Source organism: Balearica regulorum, chromosome 27, assembly GCF_011004875.1.
Source record: "Balearica regulorum gibbericeps isolate bBalReg1 chromosome 27, bBalReg1.pri, whole genome shotgun sequence".
Taxonomy (NCBI): domain Eukaryota; kingdom Metazoa; phylum Chordata; class Aves; order Gruiformes; family Gruidae; genus Balearica; species Balearica regulorum.
This window is the reverse complement of record NC_046210.1, coordinates 625,190-648,605: the sequence shown is the minus strand read 5'-3', so window position 1 is coordinate 648,605 and position 23,416 is coordinate 625,190. Positions and strand designations below refer to the sequence as shown.

The following is a 23,416-nucleotide window of genomic DNA, read 5'->3' as shown; positions in this document are numbered from 1 at the left end:
ATGCTCTAATGACATAGAGCTGCAGAAGTCAACCATAGTGGTATTTTTACGTTTCTGGAACAAGTATTCATTTCCCTAATATGGAGAAAGCCAAAAGCTCTGGTAAGGCAGCTGTCGAGTTAGTCTTTCCTCCCTCCTGGGATTAAAATAAGCCACCTTTGCTGATAAAGGAATTTCATGTGTGGAGAGATCCTTGGAGAATCAACACAATTCTCCTGATAGTTAGCGTCTGTCCTGTTAATTTAGGTCAGTACTCTCGTGTTTCCTATCACTCACCTTGGAATCTTACCAACAGATGTGCTTGAAGAAGGATACCACCGCTATTCCAAAGCCAGTGTCCGTCTCTATAAAAGGAACTCTCATCTAATCTGCCTCCGTCTGTCAGGGCCACACATGGTAACTAGTTAATGTTTGTAAAGTAATGGCCACATGTACGTAATGTACTTTGTCCATAAAGAAACCATAGCCTCCCCATCTCTCGTTCGAGGCCTCAGCTTTAAACCGCATGTTTTTCTAGATGCTAAAAGACACTGAACAACATTACCTAGCATCAGAAGCAAAATAGTACTCCACAGCTTTCTCCTCAACAGGGAAAAGGCAGGTGGTGCTGTCAACACGAGACAGGTTGCAACTTCCCTTCTTGTCTTTACCTACAAGACACAAGGATTAGGTACCGCACATACTGACAAATCCGGAAGGCAGCTGCAATGTCAGTCTCACCAGCGGTCCCAAGGCACAGTACCAACATGAAGCACTATTTTCATCACTGTGAGCGGTCACAGGAACTTTAAGAGCGACAAAGAAGAGGGCAGCATACTGGCACTCATAATAATATGCCCTTTCGCAGTTTGCTTGTGAGGTTTTTATGTGCTTTTGAATTAAGTCTGCAGTATAATGTTAGCGCAGAGTTTTAAGTTTAGAGGAAAGTATCAGTAAAAATTCAAATGAAAATTTATGCAGCCTCACTAGGAAAAGAGAATTCAAGCTGCTTTATGAGCAGGCACCATTTACCAACATTTTCCTGGTTGAATCTGCCCTGTTTATCATTTTAAGTTTCTCCTGTGCTCCTGTTTCACTTAACTTTCCTGAGGCTTTGAGAAATCAAGCAGGATTGCTGCTGCTTTGTCAGTTATTCTCAGCACTGGGGAAATTCTTCCAGAGCTGCCACCTGGGCAGCCACACCGTTCCACAGAGCACTGGCAGATGTAACCCAAACCTACTTTTGTCTGGCTGAGCTAATGCGTTCAGACACAGATCAGGAAATCCATGATTAAGTACTCGGTGTTGTTCCTGAGTGATCAAATACAACCACCTCATCCTGATCCAAAAATTGTACAGCTGGTAAACTGCTACAGGTCTTACTCTACTGCCAGGGAAGTATCTAGGTGTACCGCAGGACATCGGAGTAAGAGTCAGCTTCTGAAAAACTCATACTAAGCCTTTAGAAAAGTTCAGCATTTCACCAAGGATCCTTTCTGAAGTACTCTGGCAATTCCCAATACTCTCTAATCTTCCGCCTCCTCTTTAACTGCAGAAAATACTTCTCAGTGGCAAAGCTCATCAGGAATGCAGATGAGGACCGAAACACCTACTGCTCAAACAAAATGATTTGCCAGTCATTGCACATGCTAAGGGGTGGGGGTGGATTAATCAGCTTATCTAGCAAAACGTGACTGTTGCCGGAGAATAACAACATTGAAGTTTCTCTATTATATATTTATTCCATAAGCTGTAATGTTGTGTTTCACCAATCTGATTCAGTGATGTACGTAGAGCTCGTGATGTTTAGAGTTATACTTCTGTAAATGAAAACGTAAAGAAGAAAATACTGCTTTCATGTTGATACTCAATCAGAAGGTTCCACTCAGCCAACAATTTAGAGCCCTCCACTTCAGTTATTAAGTCAGTAAATGAGGAAAAGAACTCCCTTGTTGAGTTAAGCCAGGACAGACTGATTTGTTGTTGAGAAGGGACAGAGCAAAAGTGTTAGTGGCCGTTCCCCAACAGAAGCACCCATACTTGATCAAAACATGCAGATTTGGTTTCTCAGAATACAACATTTCCCTGCATTGACTTTATTATGTTGCATTGCTTTCCTGTATTACAGATTCTACACTGAGCTGCAACTGGAACGTGTTCTTCCTGTGCACATACCCATGCACTGTATGTATATCTTACCAAGGACTGGTTGAAATGTTACAGTAAGTATTATCAGCCAATTATGGTCGGTTTGTATCTATGGATTTGTCCATAGATTGTTCATTTACCTATGGACAACCCCGACTGTTGCTCTACAGCATCTACCTCCCATTTACTAGAATTTAGAAGCAACAGAAATCATCTTTTAATCTTTTCCCTTCTAAATCAAAGAATGGAGACATCACGGAGAATTAACACAGGTATACTAAAAACCAGGCAGGGGGTTAAGGGGGTGGTATGTTTTGGGTATATTTTGATACCACCTCACTCTCCACAATGACAATCCTAAGCACATGGCTGTTCTACAAAGGCACTACACTGCTTACTTGAGCAGCATTAGAGTTTGGATTTCTGTACAAGGTGTTCTCAGAGGATGGCATTACACAGCTAATGAACCAATGATTATAGTCGAAGATTCTCCAATCCATACATTTCATATGGTCCATTTTTCAGAAGAGCCCTAGCGCCCTGTGGTCCTTAAAACCCCTGGGAATTAACCTGACTTCAGACTTTTACTCTAAACACTTCACATTGACTTAAGAGACACATGTTTGGTAGAAAGAAACAAAACCTCACCTAACATTTGGGTTCAGGTAAACCAGCTCCTGACAGGGAACAAGCACAGTTCACCTTTCAACAAACTGAGGTTTGTTTCTCCTCTGGCAAAAGCCCAGGTTTCACCGCCTGAGCTGTCAGTGCCCGAGGCTGCTGTCTGCTGAGGGTGGAATCACATTTATTTACAGCAGCTAAGAATCCCATCCTCTCCTCTTATAGAAAAGCGCTCTCCTGCTTCAGATGTGAACTTGGTTCATCACATCACATCACATATAATGGGTCAGCCTTTGAAAAAAAATTAAGTGCTTAATGTGAATTAAAAATGGTTCGCCTTGATATACCAGCAAAGGGAAGTTCGCCTTGCTATACCAGCCTCAGCTCAACCTTACTGCTTCTACCAGAAGATGCAACTCAGATTCACACTTCAGTCAGGAGGGAAGACGAAGCTCTTTGACAAGCTGAACTCTGGAGGGAATTCTGGAGAATGTGTGCATTAGGAAACCCTCCTAACAGGGTTGCACTATTGTTTTGTGGGGGTTTTTTAAGGTAACTTACTATTTCCTTCTGTCATCAGAGCTGCAGGGAGCATGCAGCACAACCTGCACTAAGTCATCAGTTTTGCACATATGCTGAGCATTACATCAGAATATTTGAAATGGGGTGGGTGGACTGGGGATGTTGCTGTGTGTTGCTCATGGGGGTTCTGATGAAGAAGGAATTCTGATTATCCCATTCGTTTCACTATACTACACAGAAAGCAATAACCACATATTAAAGAGACAATGCATATTTGTCGCATTTATGATTCCTTTCCTAAGGAACTGGAGGATTTTCTGAAATGTCAAGTATTAGATTTTCTCTGGTAGGCACCTTCCTCCATTTTTATGGATATTCCATCAAAAGAATGATCCATAGATTGTACAGCTGAAAGTGTAATTGGAAAAAACAAAACAAACTTCAGATCATCAGTGAAAAAAAAAAAAAGTGTTACATACATACAGTGAGGATTACTGCTAATTATCCAGCATCAACCAAGAATAAACAGACAAAGAACTGGGACTGGTTCTTCATGTTACATCATAGCAGGGTATCATTAGCAACACCGTTAGGAAGCAGTGAGTCCTTTTGATCACTGCAGTGCTGAGAGAACTAGTCCAGTGGCCACAGACTGAAGGGGTTCAGACTCCTCTGACAACGGTAAATTACAGGATAATTCTTAGCCGCTTCTCATTTTCAAGGGTGCAACTACGTGTCTACAGTAAAACATGGGTGCGAGAGACAGACGGACAGACAACATAGATACAGATTGCGGCACAGAGTGTAACAGCATTCTGCTTTTTAACAATGATGTCGGAGGGTGGGGAAAGGTCTGTGATAGTGAAAAGCCTGTAGCCTGCAAAGCATGGTCACGTTTGGTCTTGAAAACAACTGAGTCCATGAATGCCAACATGCCACACACAATATATAAACTTAAGTATCTAAACTTAACTTATATATATACGCTTAACCATACTGTTAACTTTACCGAACTGTTCTATTCTGCTGCATTAAGATGTGTTTTCCTTGCAACCACTGGACATTAAAGCTTTGATTATAAAACCAGAGACAAACTTGAAGGATATGGTGGCATAGCACATGGTTAAAAAACTTTAAAAAAAAACCCCACCTCTTTTTAATAATGGTTTAATTTACAGATAAGTTTCAAAGCGTAGTATGTATTCCAGAGCACACAACTGTGTGTGAAGTTCTACGCTTGTACATCGGTCTGAGCGTGCCTAGAAGGTGGCTGCCCTGGGGAAGGGGGTGCTCGCACTTACCTGTCCGGTAGAGTATGGGGATGTGGTCGGTGGAAAGCTTGTGTTCACTGCGCACTCCGATTAGCAGGGGGCTGCCTCGCCTGCAAGAGGACATCGAGTTACAACCCTCGGCGCCCAGAGATTCATCACGCTGACAGCCGGCCTGAAGGGACCGTTATTCTCCAGCACAGCAACTGAACGGAACTAATAAAGAGTGAGCTCCTCCCAGATAAGTTGTTAGTGCCACAAACATGGGAGGCCGCAGGACAGAGCGAAAGAATCTCAGAATAAACACAACGCAAGGACGTGAGGAATCTGTCTCAAGTTTAACATAAACTCTGCAGGGGTAACTGAAATCCCACGGACACTTCAACCAGGAGCGCACTGGCTGTTCTTACTGTACGTAACTACAGACAAGTCATTGGAAGTGAAATTCAAACCCAACTGATGCCGACATTTACAAGTGGAGTAGAAAACCTGAACTCCACGCTGGCCCAACTTCAAGTCAAATGGAGGACTTGTCCAAATGCTGCCACAAACACAAAGACAGAGAGAAAACCATCTCCTTTCAAAGCTCTCACCACCACAGTCTACAAAAGTTGAGATACAGCTGTTCGCTAAAAGATTTTCAAAACATTTTTTGGGAATCTTCTGTTATGACAGATGGAAAACAAGAGAAAGAAAATGAAAAAACCACCACCCTCACCACAGCATATACAGTGCGATGAGAAAAACCTCTACTCCGTCGTCTTCTAACTCAGGGGAACAAAAAAAAAAAAAAGGTGATATACAGGGCACAAGAAGAACGCTCTTTCCCATGACAATACTTACCTGGTACCAACTGCTTGACCAGGATAATGAACACTTTTGAAGACAAGGGCGAAAGCACCTTCCTGGAACAAGAGAAATACAAACTGGTTATCCCTTCATCGGAGGTCTGAGCTGCCATTTCAGGGTTCCCAGCATGTAACCTGCACCCATGTTTCTGCAAACAAGTAAGAGAGACTGAGCAGGTGGCTTCACAGCCAGCAGAAGCTCCAGGCACCTCATTCTGGAAAGGTGTCCCTCCCCGAGCCCTGGTAGCTCCTCAACCACTTCACGACTCTTCTGACCTCCCAGACACACACTGCGCTCGGACATCACTGGCTCCCCACGCGAGTGCTCCTGTGTTAGCTCAGCGTGCGGCAAGGGGACTTGCAAAGGCACAGGCCTGGTAAAAGAAGCACCAAAACTTTGGGGTGTTTGCTCCGGTGTGGTGCCACCGAACGTACAGATGAGCCACCGCAATCTACCAGCAAAACGTGTTCTTGGTCTGTTGCTACTACAGCTGCTGCCAGGCAAATCACTGCAACACCGTCTCCTGAACAACGCGCTCTGGGACGAGAGGTAAATTGCGGATGGATCCTGTTCTGAACCAGGTGCTGTGTGGGGAAGTTCCCACAAGGGGTCAGCAGCTCTTCCAGATGGAGGGGTCGGGAAGATCGGGAGCAGGGGGTGCTTTTCACTCCCACCCCCTGCACACACCAAGGACTGGCTGCCTCAAGGTGCTGTTGCACCCCAAAATGTAGACATTTTTCACACGAGTGATGGCTCTAGAAAAACGAATGTATGTCTGAGGTAGGAAAGAGGTAGGAAAGACAAAACCACTCGTTAGCGCATGCCGCAGAACGTCCTGTAGCACAGTCCGGCACGGGGCAACGCCAGCCAGGTTACCCTGGGCAATTCTGGAGTGCTGCTGTTCTTTTCTGTGTCTGCCCATTTGGTGCGTGTCCCCCCCGTCTGTCCCCGGGTCCCCACCCCACACCCAGCTCCCAGCATTACCAGCTGCTGGATGACCCTCTCCACCAGGGTGGTGAAGCTGATGTCGTCACTGTCGCGGTTGTCGTACATGTACTTGACCAGTTTGGCGATGCTCTCTGTGTCCGTCTCTGACTCGAAGTCGTAGCCTTTGCTCTCCTGCAGTGACAGCACACGTTGGGCAACTGGCCTTCTGCCTTTCCTTCCCGACTTGCTCTTCCTTTTCTTTCCAGCCCTCCTTTTCCTTCCTTGTCTCCTTTTCTCTTTTGCTTTTCCCTCCCTTTCCCTCCTCCCCTCTTCCTTCATTCCTGCCTTTCCTTTTTATTCCTGCCTTTCCTTTTTTCTTTTTCCTCCCCTTTTTATCATGTCTTTACTTTTCTTCCTCCCTACCCTTCCTTTTTCCATCCTTTTTGCCTTTCCTTTTTTCTTCCTCCATACTTCGCTTTCTTTCCTCTTTTCCTGCCTTTTCTTCTTCTTTCCTGCCTTTCCTTGCTTCATCCTTCCCTACTGCATTTCCTCTTCCTTTTTTTCCTTCCTCTCTCCCTTCTTCCATTCCTTCTTTACCTTTCCTTTTCCCATCCTTCCTTCCTTCTTCCTTGCTTTCATTCTTTCCTGCCTTTTCCTTTTCATACTTTCATCCTTTCCACCTCTCTTCCTTCTTTCCTGCTTTTCTCCTTTCAGCCTTACCTCTCTTCCTATCCTTTCCTATTTTCCTTCTGTCCTGACTTTTCCCTCTTCCTTCTTTCTTGCCTTTTCTTTTTATCCTTTTTTCCTTTCTTCCTCCATAATTTCCTTTCATGCTTTCCTTTTTTCTTTCCTTCCTGATGCCTTTCCTGCATTTCCCCTTTTTTCCTTTCCTCCTGCCTTTTTCTTCTTTCCTTTTTTTCAGTCCATTTCCTCTTCCTTCTTTCCTTTCAACTTCCTTCCTTTCCTTTTTTCCTCTTCCTTCCTTCTTTCCTTCTTCCTCTGTCCTGACTTTCCCTTTCTTCCCTTTCTCCTACTTTCCTCGTTTCCTTTTTCCTTCCCTCTTTCCTGCCTTCCTTCCTGGCCTTCCTTTCTCTTCACCCATCCCTCTTTCTTTCCTTCCTTTCCCCCTTCATTTTCTCCTCCTTTTCCTCCATTTCCTCTTTTTTATTCTTTCCTGCCCTTTCCTTCCTCCCATGTCATCTTCCCTACCTTTCCCATTTTCCTTCCTTCTTCCCTTCCTTTTTCCTTCCCTTTCCTCCATTTCCTTGCCCTCCTTTTCATTTCCTTTCCCCTTCATCTCTTCTTCCTTTTTCCTCCCATCTTTCCTTTCTTCTCCATCCACACCTCCTTCCCACTCCGTCAGCGCAAGGGAGGGAGCAGCAGAGCACAGGAGTGAGGGTGAAGGTGAGCGCACCCGTGAGGAGACGAGTAAGTGCAAATGGAAGAGTGTGCGAGCGGGGCAGTGAGAGTGCATGTGAGTGCACACGCAATAGTGCAAGTGGGGGAGCGAATGTGAGTGTGCACGTACATGGAAAAGTCTGAGTACGGGAGCATGTGAGTAGCGAGTCTGCATTAGAGTGTGCGCACAAGTGAAGTGAGTGTGGATTGAGTTGTGAGAACATGAGTGTGACTGGGGGAAGTCAGTTTAAGTGTGAGCGGGGGAGTGGGCTGGAGTGCAAATGTAGAGCGCGTGTACGTGTGAGTGCTCCTGAGTGTGAGCTGAGAGTGTGAGAGTGACTATGAATGGGGGAATGAGCGTGGGTGGGGGGTGAGCATGAGTCGGGGAGTGAGCCGGGGATGACCAAGTGTGAGGGGCAGTGGGGAGTAAGAGAGCAGGAGTGGAAGGAAGAACGAGGGAGTGTGAATGGAGGTGAGCATAAGAGTAAGGAAGTGTAAGTGAGAATACAAGTGGAGGAGTGAGTGGCAGAGTGAGTAGGAGTGTGAGTGGGGCAATGGGGGAGGGAGGTGGGAGTGTGGAGGAGTGTGAGAGGTGAGTGTGAGTAGGGAACTGTGGGAATGAGTGAGAGATTGAAGAGTGTGAGTAGGGTTGTGAATATGAGTGGGGGAGAGTGAGTGTGAGTAGGGGAGTGAGCATGAGGAATATGAGGGGTGGTGTGTGAGTGAGAGTGGGGGGAGTGAGTGGGACAGTGTGTGAACAGGGCAAGTGCGTGGGAGAATCTGGGGAAATGAGGAGGGGTGGGAGGGTGAGTGGGGGAACGAAGAGTGAGTGTGAGGTGAGAGAGGCGTGTGAGCTGAGGAGTGTGTGCCTGAGTGGGAGAATGAGTGAGGGAATGAAGAGGTTGAGTGACTGGAGGAGTGTGAGTGGAAGGGTAAACGGGGAGTAAGTGCGAGAATATGAGTGGGAGGGAGGGAGGGAAGGAGGGAGAGTAAGAGGAGTGGGGGTGCAAGTGGGAGAGTTGAGTGTGAATAGGGGAGTGTGAGTGAGTGTGGGGAATGGGGTAGTGAGTAGGGGAGCGCGGAGTGTTAGCAGGACAGTGAGTGGGAAGTGAGAGTGGGGGGGTGTGAGTGGGAGAGTGTGATTAGTGAATTGAGTGGGAGAATGTGAGTGGGAGAGTCTGAGTGAGTGGGGAAGTGTGAGTGAGAGTATGAGTGGGAAAGTGAGTGTGGGGGTGAATGGGGGAGTGTGTGAGACTGAGTGGGAAATGGGGCCAGTGAGTGGGGAGTAATGGGGGAATGAGGAGTGTGGTGAGGGGGGAGGGTGAGTCAGAGGAGTGTGTGAGTGGGAGAGAGTGGGAGTTAAGGAGTGTGAATATTGAGTGGGGGAGTGAGGAGGTGAGTGAGAGGGACAGTAAGGTGAGGTCAGTGGGGGAAGTGCTTGGGAGTGTGAGTGGGGGAGTGAGTGTGAGAATACGAGTGGGGAATGGGGCAGGGAGGGGTGGACTATGAGCGGAGAAGTGAGGAGCAAGAGCAGAGGTGTGGGGGTGTGAGTGCAAGAACATGAGTGGGGGAACAGGTGAGAGGGAAGGAGTGTGAGAGGGGAGTGTGTGTGAAGTGGGAGAGTGAGTCTGTGTGAGGGAGTGGGGGAGAGAGTAAAGGAGTGTGAGAATATGAGTGGAATAATGAAGGGGGGTGTGAGTGGGGGAGTGTGAATACAGGGAGGGAAGGAGGGAGGGACTTTAAGTGGGTGAGTGTGAGTAGGGGAGCATGAGTGGAGGAGAGTGAATGGGAGCAGGGGAGTGTGGAGTGGGAACGTGAGCAAGGGTGAGTATGAGAATATGAGGCAGGGAGTGGAGGGATGATGGGAGTGGGACGAGTGGGGGAGTGTGAGTGGGAAATGAGTGTGAGGATACAAGTGGGGAGTGTGTGAAAGCAGAAGTGAGTGGGAGTGAGGGACCGAGCGTCACACACAGAGATCACTCACCAGGAATTTCCGCAGGTCTTTGTAGTTGGTGATGATGCCGTTGTGGATGACGATGAACTCTGGAGACAGAGGAAAGGCACCGCTCAGCCCCACACCAGCTCCCTGGCCTGGCAGCGGGTGCCCACGGCCCCGTGATAGAGACACAGAGACCACAAAGCTTTATTGTGTGAAAAGCCGTACTGGGCAGAAAGAAGAGTTTCACCTCCTGGTGTGATTTGCTTGCTCTGCCCCGTTTGGCGTGGCTGGTAATGGCGGAAGATAATAATGACCTGGGTGGGACTAGGGCTACCAAGACCCCGCAAACCTTCTGGAGGCATTTAAGTGTTTGGCAGTTTCCAGCCTGCTGGAAGCAATTAAACACTGCACTCCTCCTGCCACCTCGTCGGTGCTGCTCCTCGGGTGGCTACGCCAAACACTGACCAAGCTGCACGCTGCAGCAGCACAGAGCAGACCAACCCCTTTCCACACAATAGTGATTATGAAAAAAACATAAATAAATGGGGTGGGGGGGGAAGTAGTATACAAAATTCCATTCCAAAGAATAGCCAGGAAAATTCTTACCAACCGACTTCATTCTGTGTTTGCCTCCTCCTTGCACTGTGCCCATGCACCCACTGGACCTCTGGGCACTAATCCCAACCCTCCTGAGATCATTCACTGCTGTGGACAAACCCCCTGGACAGAAATCCAGGCCAAAACCCCTCTGGCTTCCCAGCAGCCAGGCTCAGCATCACGGTCTGCAACAAACCCCCTGCAGGGCTCCAGCCACCCCTCCCTGCAACACACCGGGCAGCAGCGGCAGCGGCAAGCTCCTCCAGAGCCTTCAAGCCCTGCTGAGGAGCGTGCGGTTCCTCATGCAAACACACTCACCATTGTTTTTATCCGAGCGTTGCGGGTGGCTGTTGATGGGGCTGGGCTCACCGTGGGTAGCCCAGCGGGTATGGGCGATTCCAAGGTGAACATCAAACTCGATGTCGAGGTCCATGTCCTGTTGCTCTGCAGCAGAAGTAGGAGAAGTTTTTAGTACCGAGGGGCTGTCCCTACCCCAAAGTCAACGTGGGAGTCTCACCAGGCCTCCGGGATGTGCGAGACAGCAATACTGACCGGGAAACAGAATCAGCAAATCCCACAAAACATCAAGCACATTTTCAGGGAATTCAGAACACAGATGCACACAACCAACCTGCCCCTCCCCTGCATTCCCTGCCCTGCCAAAATAAAAAACAACCTTTAAAAAAGGATCCACCCTTAATTCCGCTCTCAGGAGTGCACCTTGCCATGCTGTCAGCTGCTGTACGCTATTTCTTTGGGATAAACAGCACCCTGCACTGTGAGGTTAACACTAGCATGGGTTAAAAAGAAGTCAAATTCCAACAACACAGCAGCTCTTGAACTAGAGATCTTGGCTCCTCTGAGAAGCATCTTCCCATTCTCACACAGCTTACCTGTATTCCACACCCAACCACTCTGTGTTTCTTTGCGTTGTGCACAGATTTAATGAAGTTAACATTTAAATCGAGGGAACACAAAGAGGCAGAAACAGATGCAGACGACCTCACTCTCTGTGTTCTCATCAATTTGACAGTTACATACATTAGTGCTTTCCTGAAGCCAGCTGCTTAGCCCATTGCTACTCAGACAGACAGCTTTAGTTGGGACAAGCATTATGTATGAAAATTTAAAATTCAATCGGTGAAGTTATTAGAGCATTTCTCTTTTTTTGCGCAAGCCCTAGGTCTCTGATAATTATTTCCCAGTAATTCCCCTCACAGTTTTTTTGGTCTGTTTCCTAAAATGTATTTCAAGTCTATTTTATTTTAATAGGATGTGATTCATTTGTCTTGAGAAATCAGGACTTCTCTGTAACTTCATGACAACATTCAAAGGATCACTGGGTTCTTCACAGCACACGCTGAGTGTTTACATCTCTGGCACTTTAAACACAGTTACTTGGAAATATGGTGTTTCTGGGTAAACCAGGTGATATTCAAACCACACATGACATGAGGAGATTTCAAGGAAAGAGAGCAGGCAAAGAATGAAAGGGAAATACATACTGTGAACCTCTTCGTCCAGAGCCTTCACTTTCCCCTTCTGTTTGATAAGCTGGATTTTGCAAGCATTAGCTTCCCAGTCTTTGTCGTTTCCGCCATCAATCCCCACACCTAAGCACCACCACAGAATACAAAGAAAGTGTGTGAAGTGCAGAAAGTATATTACAGTATTTTATGTCCAAAAATCCTGTGTTTTTTTTTACAGTACCCTTTCTCCCCCCAGCTGACTCTCAAAAGGAAGGCAAGAAACCCCTTAGATTAGAAGTCATCTTTCCCTTTGTCATCTTGTAGGCATTTTTAAAGCCCCAGATAACAGGCACCAACAATGTTCACAGAAATCCATATACTGAAAGTTAATCCAGACCTCTGACCACATGATCAAAGGCACATCCACTTTGTGTTTCAGCTTGCTTCAAAAGCAGAAAACAGTAGAACCCATTCACAAATACACCATGAAAATCACCATTTACATGCCAGAATTCAAAAAAGAGCCACTGTTGCTCAGAGAGAGCTACCTGCAGAATCATAGCCTCTGTACTCCAGCCGCTGGAGCCCTTTGATAAGGGTCTCCAGGATCTCCCGCCTTGTCCGGGGAACATGGTAGTTCAGGTAAGCAAAGATGCCTGTATGGGGAAAAAAGAGCATAATCTTCTAACAAAATCACAGCTGAGGAGACTCTGTATGTGCCATCTACTTAGTACATGCCCTAAGTTAAAAGTCAAACAAGCCTTTGTACCGAGAACTCCCCGCAGGAAGGTACCACCCCATCTGCAGCTCTTCCTTACGCCTCCTGAGGTCCAATGGAGAAGATCTCACTATCGTTTAAGAGATCAAAACCAACCACAAAATGCCAGCATCCTTCCCATGACACTGAAAGCAACTAAACAGGACAAGTCTGGGCGCAATGGGACAAAGAATTTCCACGTGAGGTGGACCTACACGACAGAATGAGCTGTCAGGAGACGATGCAATGAACAGGAAATTAATCACTCCAGATGAAACGTTCAGGGTTCACCGACATGCTGAATATATCCTTCCTCAAACAGCTTTCTCTAAGTTCCTCCCACAGACTCACTAAGAAAAATATAATCATTTAACTCATGCAAACTAATGGAACTCTTTTTCCTGTGGGTTGCAAAAGAAGGTAAATTGTTTCTTCTATTGTTAAGCAGCAATGAGGACACAAAATTCCTAAATCTCTAATGCCAACTATGGCTCTATTTCAGAAAGATTTCCTTTGGTGCCATCAGGAAGCAGTAGCATAGAAGACATTTACTGGATGCTAGAAATATCTGTACTTGAAATCTACCATTTCACGCTAACATTTTAAAGGAGAAGAATATCTGCGTGGAATAAAAGCAAGACAGGTTTCATACAAATATGTGTTTCATCCATATATGTAAGTGACGGGTACTTCAAGGTTTATAATTTGAGAAACTTTATCAAAACTTCTTGAGAACAGAATTCAGTCACACACACACAAAACCAAAGTGCTTTTCAAGGCATCCCAAATCTTTCACTTTTTCCTGATAGTACTTCCATACAGCCTGTCTCGCACTTCCCAATTCTTATTCATGTGAAAAATTTTACTCCCAAGATGACTTTTGGAACACATAGCTTTATGTTTACAGACAGATTATTTTAAAGAACATTTGAAAAACTGCATTCTTAAGCTGTTTTTGTTTTGGAATTAAACTAAATAATGTAAAGCCTTCTGACATCTTAATTTATAAGTAGAAATATGGGCTATTCAGTGTTGATGGATGCACCACATAGCAAAGCACTGAAACATTTGCAAGGGACCTTTTAGCCTAAGCGGGGACAACAAGGTTGTACGCAGCCATATACCATTCTGAGACTCCCCCATTCCTTCTCCCTTGTCCATGGACTTCAGCTGCAGCTCTCAGGACAACTTTGTCATGAGCTTCAACTTCCCACTCCCAAAGCACCAGCATCAGAAGTTACATCTCCCTGCAGTTCTGCTGCGAAAAGAGCACATCTGTCTTGCTTATTTTCTTCCATATTGCTAGAAAAAATTAGATGCACATTCTATTGTTCCTCTTTCTTAAACCATCTAGTTAGATGAAGGAAAAAAAAAAAATAAAAGGAGCTTTTCATTTGATTTCTCTTGCTCCTACCTCCACTTCCCCAAAACCTTTTCTGATAACCACTTGTATCAGGATCAAGTTTCTAAAAATCTGCAGTTGCGTTTCCACTGCTCCCGACATCCCAAAACATGCACACAGGCCTGCTGCTGCCATCTCCTGATGGCATTTGTTCAACTTGAACGCGTGTTTCAGTATCGCCAGGGACAGGGCCAGGGCCAGGTCCTCCTTCGCAAACCTCCCAATTCACAGCTAACAACAGATCATGAAACGCTAACAGCAGTTAACCACCTCTGCTGTATTTCAAAAGCCTCCTCTGAAGGATACTTCCCCCACACTCTCAATCACCACCCCACCCCCCCGGGGAAAAAAAAAAAAAGTTTTCCAATTTGATACTTAGCTCACTCCATTTCTAAAAACTGCATTCTTCAGGCAAACAGCAATCTCCCTGTTTACAAGTGAACTGGCTCCAAATAGCTGTCATCCAGGCTGAAGGATGACACATTTCAGCTATATCCTGAATGCCTAAAATCCTTTAAATGACTTCCAGGTCTTACAACAAGAGTACAAAGCAGACTGCTTTGTTAGCAGGCAGCTGGAAAAGCCCCTCTCTCCATATTTACCAGAAACCTCCCAAACAGATGCCCAACGCAGTGGTAACGTTACACATAAAAATAACAAGCATAGAAAATAAAAGCAGAGACAACGAGCACAGAAGATGTTTTTAAAAAGACACGCTGTGTTCCAGCAGTTCCTGACATTTCCCTTCACACCAAAGCCACCTACCACAGCATCCAAAGCAAAGCTACTTCAGAAGAAATAATTATAACCAGCATGAGTAATTACAGAAACATGACCGCTGCTTACATTTTTCCAAATTAGCTAAATAATTTCAGAGTTGAAACCTCTCTCAGTATTTGGAAGCACATGCCCTTAAGGGTCCCATTCCCACCCCAACCCTGGAGCCTTACACCTCTTTTTGACGGCGCTGGGCAGCTCCTCGCTCTGGCGATAGCTGGGTCCGTCACCTACAATCCCTGCGTCCTGCCGGGGGCATTCCAGCTATCTCGCCATGGCATAACCAGTCCCACTGGCACACAGCTCCCTAGTTATTCCACCAGCACAGCGCAACACCAAAGGCCACTCAAGTGGGATATGCTCTTTTGAGCAAACGGGGACCGATGACAAGCATTAAGGTGCTCTGGAGTTTGAACATCAGGCTGGCCACAGTGAGACAGCTCCTGGAAGCCCTTCCCAGTGAACAGCGGCAGCGTGAGAGGCACAAGAGCCTCTTTGATGGGAGCACAGAGGAGATCTTTCCTCACTGGCACGCAAAGGGTGAAACAGAGCCACTGCGAAGTTTAGGGAAGGAACTGCGTGCAAAAGGTGTGATATGTACGGGCATATGCCAAGAAGGGAGGAGAAAAGAGGACTGTGGGAAAGGTGGAGGGGAAGCAGTGTAGAACGGGACAGCAAGTTTAATGTAGGTAGTTTGCTCTGCATCTCGGCTGCCCATCAGCAACTCCAGGCCCCTCCGGCCAAGAGCATGCCGGAGGTGTGTGAAGGTAGCGCTCCGCTGCGCCCAAGGGACACCAGGCATCACCCGTGTAACGCTACCAGGCACACGGCAACCGAAAACCCAACTTGCTTCCAGGCTGTGACGCTACATTTAAATGAGGGTATTTTCCATTGAAGTAGACTGGGGGCCCAACGCAGTCATCTCAATGGCCCGGCAGAAAGTGCAGAGCGTGTGTCCCCACCTAAACACCCGATCAGCACCTCTGTAGCTCATAAAACAGACACAGCCCCGAGGGGCAGGGGGACACCAAAGGAACCCCACAGCATCTCGCTCAAAGTCCCAGTGAAAATCACTTTGCACAGCGCTTCCCACACAGACCCTTGGTGCCCCAGCAAGGCCATTAAAATGAAGTCCCCCATGTGAAAAAAAGTCTAACTCAATAGAAGGGCACAATTATTAGGCAGAAACCTGGCTTCCTGTCATAAAATATTTTGGTAAATATGAATTGATCATTTCAGTCTCCAACCTGCTTCTGGCACGAGGATTACAACTTATTCTGAACCAAAAATACGGTTTAAAACCAGAAGTATTTCCCTCTAGTCAGGGCTGACTTTGGACATCTTTGTTAAATCTGAATCCAAATCAGACAGTGGCTTGAAATGTTATTTTCTCTGCATATTTTAACAAGTTCAGTCACATCTGAACTAAAAAAAAACCCACCACAACCCAACAAACCTAAACTTGATTTCTTGTCATCACAACTGCTAGCAGCATGCAACAAAATGCCGTGTACTGAATGGGCACAAAGTAGAAACCGACTTCCTCCAGGAAGGGATGGCTCATCTGGAATGAGACTGAAAAACAGCAGTGTTTATTTCTACTTGTACTGTAAACAAACAGAAAACATCTATCTAGAAAGGAGCCAACTTGGCATTTGTCTCAGGCATTGAAAAAATAATCTATTAATTACAGCACAATTATACTAAGATTATTCATGAGGACTGTGAAAAAAAATCTGAATCTAAGACTAAGAATGCCACAAAAAAACTCCAACCATGCAAGGAATTCAGTGCTGCTTATCAGAAAACACAGAGACTATGAAAAGCAAGCCAGCTAAAAGAAATGCAAATACAGTATTAACGATGCAAAATGTGTGAACACACTCTTCAAAAAAGCCGACCAGGAAACCATTGGGAGATTCAGTTTTGATTCCGTTCAGCTTTTAGATCTTGACAGGAAAATAGCTGGAGTGATAATGGAGACACCACTATGAAAATAAAATTCTAGGAACTCACCTGTGATTGACACATTTCACAAATGAGAAGGCAAGTCAGACAAGCAAGTTTAAAACTCACCTTAAAGAAAACAGGAAGAAAAAAAGAAATAAAAATAAATAGAATAATATGTAGAAATTATGCACAATTAAAGTGAAAAATGGGACAGTAACGCCGGTGAAAAGGAACATGAGTCTTCCTAAATGCATGACTTACTAATCTGCAAGCTAAAAATCAAATATTTGGAGGTTTATCACCCATTTATGACATTTGATCATGATGAATTATGTGTAAATAACAGTTTCATTTACTGGAAATATTTTCAAATGCACTTCATTTTCTCCTTTTCAAACATCCCATAATGACGTGATTCTTCATAGCTGGAGAAAGTTTCAATCTGCATTTAGAAAACAGCATTTTTACTGGCTCTACCCTAACTATTGGATTATTCAGGAACACATGAGCAATCACATCTTGTAACCACTTCCATTTTTAAGTACAATTCCATTGCCCTCGACAGAAACACTGATGAGAAAAAAAAGACCCAAAGCATTAAATGTTTGTTACACTTCACTGATCTAAGTGTATTTTTGTAAAATGTTTATTTCTCCCAGCAGCCACCAACACGGGCTCTGCAGGTAAAATTCTGCTCTGGAATTACACCTCGAGCCTTCGGTCCCACCTGCGTAAATGCCTGGTGAGGAACGTGGCTGTGCTGAGTCCAAGGGCACTCAGGTGATACTTATGTCCCAGCATGACACAAAGCCCTGGCTGTTCAAGAGAAGAACCTCTTTTTACCCAAAAGCCGAACAAAGGATCACTTCACCCAGCTACAAAACATAGCCTTCTCCGAGGTGGAACGTGGCAGACATGGGATGGCACACAGCAACTCTACCATGCAGTTTAGACTATAAAAGACCTTCCTTCTAGGCACCAGAGACATGTTTTTCTCCAAATCACAGTACCTTGTTAAAGCCTTGTTCTCTCCCTCCCTGTGCTTATATTGAAATCAATCTACACGATTCAAAAGATGGAAAGATATGAGCTGTACGGATCTTTACAGCTGCTTGAAGGCTTCCGTGAGGAGCGCTCTGCCACAAAGTGCCAATTTTTCTGTCAAAGTGACAATTCATTTAAATCACAACAGTCGATGGAAACATGTTGGATTTGATGAAATTCCAATGCAAATCTAGCGAATTCCCATCAGGGTCCCATCTGGTGCACCACCAGCTCATCCCCCTTGCCAGCCTAGATGCCAGGTGCTGAAAATGTAGAAATCTTGAAGTCCAAGCAGAACGTTCCTGAAACCAAACCACTGTGAATTTCTTGTCCCTAGCAGACCTGAAAAGAGGAGTTGCAGTTTCAGCTCGACTTACGCATTTAGACACCACTGAACGCAAGTGGCTTTCAGCAATAATGCCACACCTGCCCTCCATAACTCATGCTCCGAACAAGCCAGAAAGAGGAAGTATTATAGAAAACCAGGATATGTGAATAACATTTAATTACGCCACCTTGACAAGCCCTGAGTTGGCATCATTCAAGGTGAAATACGTGCCACGTGAAACAAAAAAACCTACCCTGTGAACTTCATTCTTGTCCAGCACTGTTTATAATTGTGAACTCCCAGCTAAAAGAAGACAGCAGCAAGCATACTACAGGAATTTATATCTGACAGGCTCAGAAAACACATACCCCTGTCTGGAATACACTAATATACTTCAGGACTTGACACTAATATACTTCAGGATAAGAACAGTTGTCACACTTTACAACATAATAAAACATTTCAACTAGTAACTTGACAGAGGACATTGCACGTACAGACTGAAAAGACTTGGTCAAAGCATGTCAGCTCATCATACAATTCTTGAAAAACACTAAGACCCACCGTAGTATGAACTCCTGTATGTATTTCTCTTAAGTGAAATTTCTTGAACAATGCACTTTCGCACATAAAACATTTCTCTTCTTGCAGGTTTGCCGTAAAAACTTTACCTGGTGAAGCACCAGCAGAACTGGTAACTCAGCTGCTTGTGAAACTTAAGCCCTTCTTAGAACTGATGTTTAATATTCAAGCACAAAACTTAGACATTCTTAATGGCAGCTTAATGAAGAATTCCCTACAAACTGTTGACAGATTTTAACAGAATGGCATTTTTACCAAATGGATGTTCATTGTTTCTATTGTTGACAATCACTAAAATACTTTTTTCTGAGGACTTAATTTTCCTGTGATCTTTTTGGTGCTCACATTCTTTTATTTCATGTAAGTTCATAGGCAAATGAAATGAAGCACCACTTCCAGTGTCTTGAATGTGTGAAGTTACTCAGGAATAGCTTCTCCTAATCCTTTTCCCACAAAAGTAGAAAAGCCTTCAGGCTAGGTTTACTGTTGGATTTACAAATTCCTTTATACCATACCGTATACCTGTTAAAACCATTTCAACAGACGATGTTATCGGTACATCCACTTGGCAATTCCAAAGAATCCTTTATCCTGGTGATGACTATGAGGCCTTAAGTCTTCAACAAATTAGAAGCAGGCTACTAAATAACACATGCATAATATACGTTACAGACTGGGAAAAGCAATAAAAATATTTTTCTTCAAACTACAGCAGGGGAGACAGTAGGCAGTAATAGCAAGTACTCACACAGAAAAAAGTCTCATACTGATGCTCAAAACTTACTGGAGTGGGCTCCTATTATTGGCTACCTGGTGGTTCGGTGAGGTGGAACGCTGTGCCAACCCCTGCGTATCGAAACAACGCTAATTCTGCACAGGTTGAATGAGCGCAAGGTCAGAAACAAGCATACTATCGTTATTAGGTGGGATATATACGGGACAGTTTACATTCAATTCATCAAGTCTGCTCTGGGAGAAAAGCAAAGTGGAAAAACATCCACTTGGTGAAGAACCACATTTGTTGACAGGATGCTGCTTTTATCACCCACGCACACACCTCCCTCTCCAGCTACAAAGGACAAGATTTCTCCTGTCTAGAGTAAGAAACCAGTGTATCAATTCTAAGGACTCACTCTGGGCAAGAACAACTACTCTATGCTTCACAGAAAGGCATACACCCAGGTGTACAAGTGGTATTTCAGCAGGTGGGAGGACAGTCCCCACTGATGTACATGCAACCCTAAAACTTGAAACTTGAATTTTGTCTTAAGCCCGTTTTTATCTTCAGTAATCACTAGTAATACAAGACCTAAATTCTAAAATTTCTTTTTGTTGTTAAAAACAGTCATGGCATACGATAGGTTTACTTATTTACAAAACCTGGCTACCTTGAAAAACCTGTTTTCCAAACTATTTCATAGATGCCATTCAACTGGTTCGGTGCATTCTGACCAAAGCACACCCAACTTTTACCTGGCTAGGCCTTCAAACTGCAAGTCTGTAATACATACCAAGAACAAAACCTATTTTTCACTAACGCTATTAAAAACAAAAGGCCAGCACATCTACACAGCAGGCTTGTCATTTATGCTAGGCATGAAGGAATTGAACTTTGAGGCTACTTTCCTTTACCTGTCAAGCAGTATGAGCACATCAGATTTCAGGACTCTGTAAGGTCACACACACGTAAACCTGAACGTCAGATTATCAGTATATTGAAAACATTTGTGTTGGTAACTCCATAGTCTTCAAGCTGTCACAGGGAGAATTCAAATAACAATAGCAGCATTGTCACCTTTTTTTAAAAAAACCTCATCTTAATAACTACCTTTCTATCTGAGATGAAAAACCTCAATGTGGACCGTGTACCCACCAGACAGCACGGCAAGAAAAAGCAACGTATATCCTGACTTACAATTCTATTACAGAAATGTCGTTTGAGGGTTCGTACAAGCAACCAGGCCTGCACAGCTATCACTACACTGCATAACACAGCTACTCAGACCTTACAGAGGCTACAGCATGAGAAATCAGAGCCCTCTACTCCAAGACGTAGACTACTGTCACTTCAGTTAGGAAAGACAATTAAGTCTTGCTAGCCTACAAGCTTGTAGGTACCTACAGAGTACCTACAAGCCAGCTCTGCCTAGTCACGACACTTGCAGGACTACCCAAGAGGGCGATGCCTCAATTTGTTCACCTTGTTCTTGTGCTGGAGCCTACTGCTGCTGTACGGAAAAAAGCCCAAACGTCACTGCAATTAACGTTTCCTACTGTGAGCCGAGACCACCGTCAATTTTGCCTTGCGCTCACCAACCGGACCGCAAACGACAGCAGCAGAGGAGACTGTATTCCTTAGTTTCTGCCAACTGTGCTTAACCGCAAGTCACAAGAGTTCATGTGGTAGCACCCTCGGACTCCAAACAGTTCTCCTCCTGTTCCCTACAAAAGCCTTAACTGTCTTCAGCCACGCACTTCCTGCATTCAGAAGCTCCTCAATTTCCAAGGCTTATTTTTCTGTATTAATGTGCTCAGTTAACGCTCTCCTCTTCTCACTTTTCACTATAGGATATATCTCTGGCTCCCAGAACAAGACTCAACAACAGAGCCAAAAATCCTTGATGCTTTTCTTACTGTTTCATAAAATGTTTCAATATCCAAGAAGAACTTTGCTTATATCAGAAAGGGGAGAAACACGTTAGATCTTGAACACAACTAAGTAACTACCCACAGCATTTTCAGGGCTTATCACAGTTAAAAAGACAAAGAGCAGAATGTTAATATTGCACATTTCAAAGGCTGGACCTCAAATAAGGCAAGCACAAGGCACCAAAATCATCCCTATTCTTGCAGCAAGCTATTTATAATAATAATTATCCCTTCTATTCTTAGCTTTGCTCCACTTTGTACTTTTAACACAAATTAACATAGTGTTAAATGTAAGCTGAATTTCTGATTGCCTCTTCGTAGCGCTCCACAGACTTGACAGCTTGAAGGTGATACCATTTCACCCTGGTTCAATCTCAGAAAAACAATGAAAGAAATGGCAACTTACACATTAAATATAAAACCCACAATCTTGCTTAGAGCATCATTTTAATTTTGCACATAAAAATACATGAAAAAAAAAAGGAAACGTGGAAAGGCAAATAAGAAAGGCCAACAGATCACTGTGGCATAGATTTCCATGGAAAAACATGAAGTCGATGTGATAAACAGAGGAAGAGAAAGTTTAAATTATATTCCTGTGTCCAAAAGATGAGGTAGAGTAATTATACTAACATGGCAACCAGGAGTGGAAAGTACCTAAGTGACTTTGGGGACCAAGCCTCTCTCAAGGCATGTGTTCAACACGGGGAAGCTCCTCCACTGGGGTACGAACAGACGGCGATGAGCTGGTGCATAACCCTGCAACGGGCACTCCTAAACCACATTTAAACCAGTTTACCTGTCTGCCTCACAACCTACATGGAGTAAACTTGAATCAATGTACGAGTGTTCACGTGAGAGGCTGTAACGCCTGAAAAACTAACAATAAACGCTACTTTTCACCGAAAAGTGGGAGTGGTTATTCTGATACGACCAGAGCCACGTTTGGAAAAGCTACTGGTGAAACCCGTATTCCCTTCCTATAACGTACACATTACTGACGTTCACTGGGGCTTAGGCTCCTAAGTCACTTCGTTGCTTTTGAAAACTGCAACCTACGCACCCCCCCGGCACAGAACAGGAGTGTCACCATCCTCAGCACCACCCGCCACCGAACGAAACCCACCAACATCGCCGAGCGCCCCGAAGGCTTCGGCACCGAGGAAACAGCGTATTTTTAGTACTGCCGTGTCTCACGCAGAGCCAGGGCGCTGGCCTTTTGTGTGCTCTGGCCACATTTGCGCATAATTCCGGGATAATTTGCGCTTTCAAGTTACTAATACGTCGCAAGACGCCTCCCCCGGAGAAACGTATGCGGACCGTAGACAAGACGATGACATTTTCAGATAACGGAGACGGGGCCCCTTCTCGCTATAAGCGAGGCAACGCAGAAGCGGCCGGCTCCTTTTCGCCACCCAAATTGCCCGGGGTGTCCCGGGGACCGGGCTGTTCTGCCGCGGCACGCTTTCGGCACGGCACCGGCCGGCCTAGCGCTGCTCCTCCGGCGGGGAGGGGAAGCAGGGCAGGGACCAGGGACCCGGCCCCCGCCGCCCGGGAGCCCCTTCCCGCAGCCGCGGGATGCGCTGCGTTTCCCCCCGGTTCCCCGCCGGGCCGCGCCGCCCTGCCCTTACCGCACATGGTGCGCCCCGGTCCGCGGTCGCGCTGCCTCTGCGCGCCGGGGCCGCGCCGCCCGCCCCCCGCGGCGGGGGCCCAAGGCGCAGGCCCGCCGCCCGCCCCACCATTGGCCTCCGCCGCCCGCCCCGCCCCCGGGACGTGGCAGCCGGATCCGCGTCCGCCTGCGGGCGGGCGGCGCCCAGGGCCCCGCACGGGCGGGGAGACCGGGGGCGGCGGAGGGGGGTGGGGGACACGACAGGCGGACAAAAGGCTCCCCCCCCACCCCCGGCCTTCCCCGTGCAGCAAAGCGGGATGGACGGAAAACCGGGCGCTGCGCGCAGCCGCGGCAATAAAGCGCCCGGAGCCTGCGGTGACAGCCTGGACACGCAGGGGAGGGTGGTCCTGTTCCCCTGGGCAGGGGGGCATTCCCGCTAACAATTCATCTGACCGCCAGCCAAGAGCAACGCCGGCGTTTGGAGAGCACCAAGTTAGGGACCCTGAACACCCAGGAGCTTTTCTAGGCTGGGGTGGTGAACGAGCAGCACCCTCAGCCTCCCGCACCCCCGACACAGCACGTATCCTCCCCCAAATCCACG

General features: G+C 45.9%; 1 protein-coding gene across 4 annotated transcripts in view; it reads right to left on the bottom strand.

Moving 5' to 3' along the window:
- The window catches only part of GFPT1 (glutamine--fructose-6-phosphate transaminase 1), a 44,366-nt gene extending 21,421 nt beyond the window's left edge, over positions 1-22,945 (bottom strand). For 2 of the 4 annotated variants that reach the window (XM_075736736.1, XM_075736735.1), the window contains exons 1-10: positions 22,838-22,945; positions 12,266-12,373; positions 11,754-11,861; positions 10,567-10,692; positions 9,697-9,755; positions 6,372-6,506; positions 5,382-5,443; positions 4,572-4,651; positions 3,625-3,678; positions 545-650 (exon numbers count right to left, since the gene is read on the bottom strand). In XM_075736736.1, coding sequence (XP_075592851.1) covers positions 545-650; positions 3,625-3,678; positions 4,572-4,651; positions 5,382-5,443; positions 6,372-6,506; positions 9,697-9,755; positions 10,567-10,692; positions 11,754-11,861; positions 12,266-12,373; positions 22,838-22,844 — 845 coding nt within the window. In that variant the 5' untranslated portion in view covers positions 22,845-22,945. The remainder of the gene's footprint in view (positions 1-544; positions 651-3,624; positions 3,679-4,571; positions 4,652-5,381; positions 5,444-6,371; positions 6,507-9,696; positions 9,756-10,566; positions 10,693-11,753; positions 11,862-12,265; positions 12,374-22,837) is intronic. The other 2 variants (XM_075736738.1, XM_075736737.1) reach the window with 1 other exon arrangement.
- Positions 22,946-23,416: the final 471 nt, after the last annotated feature.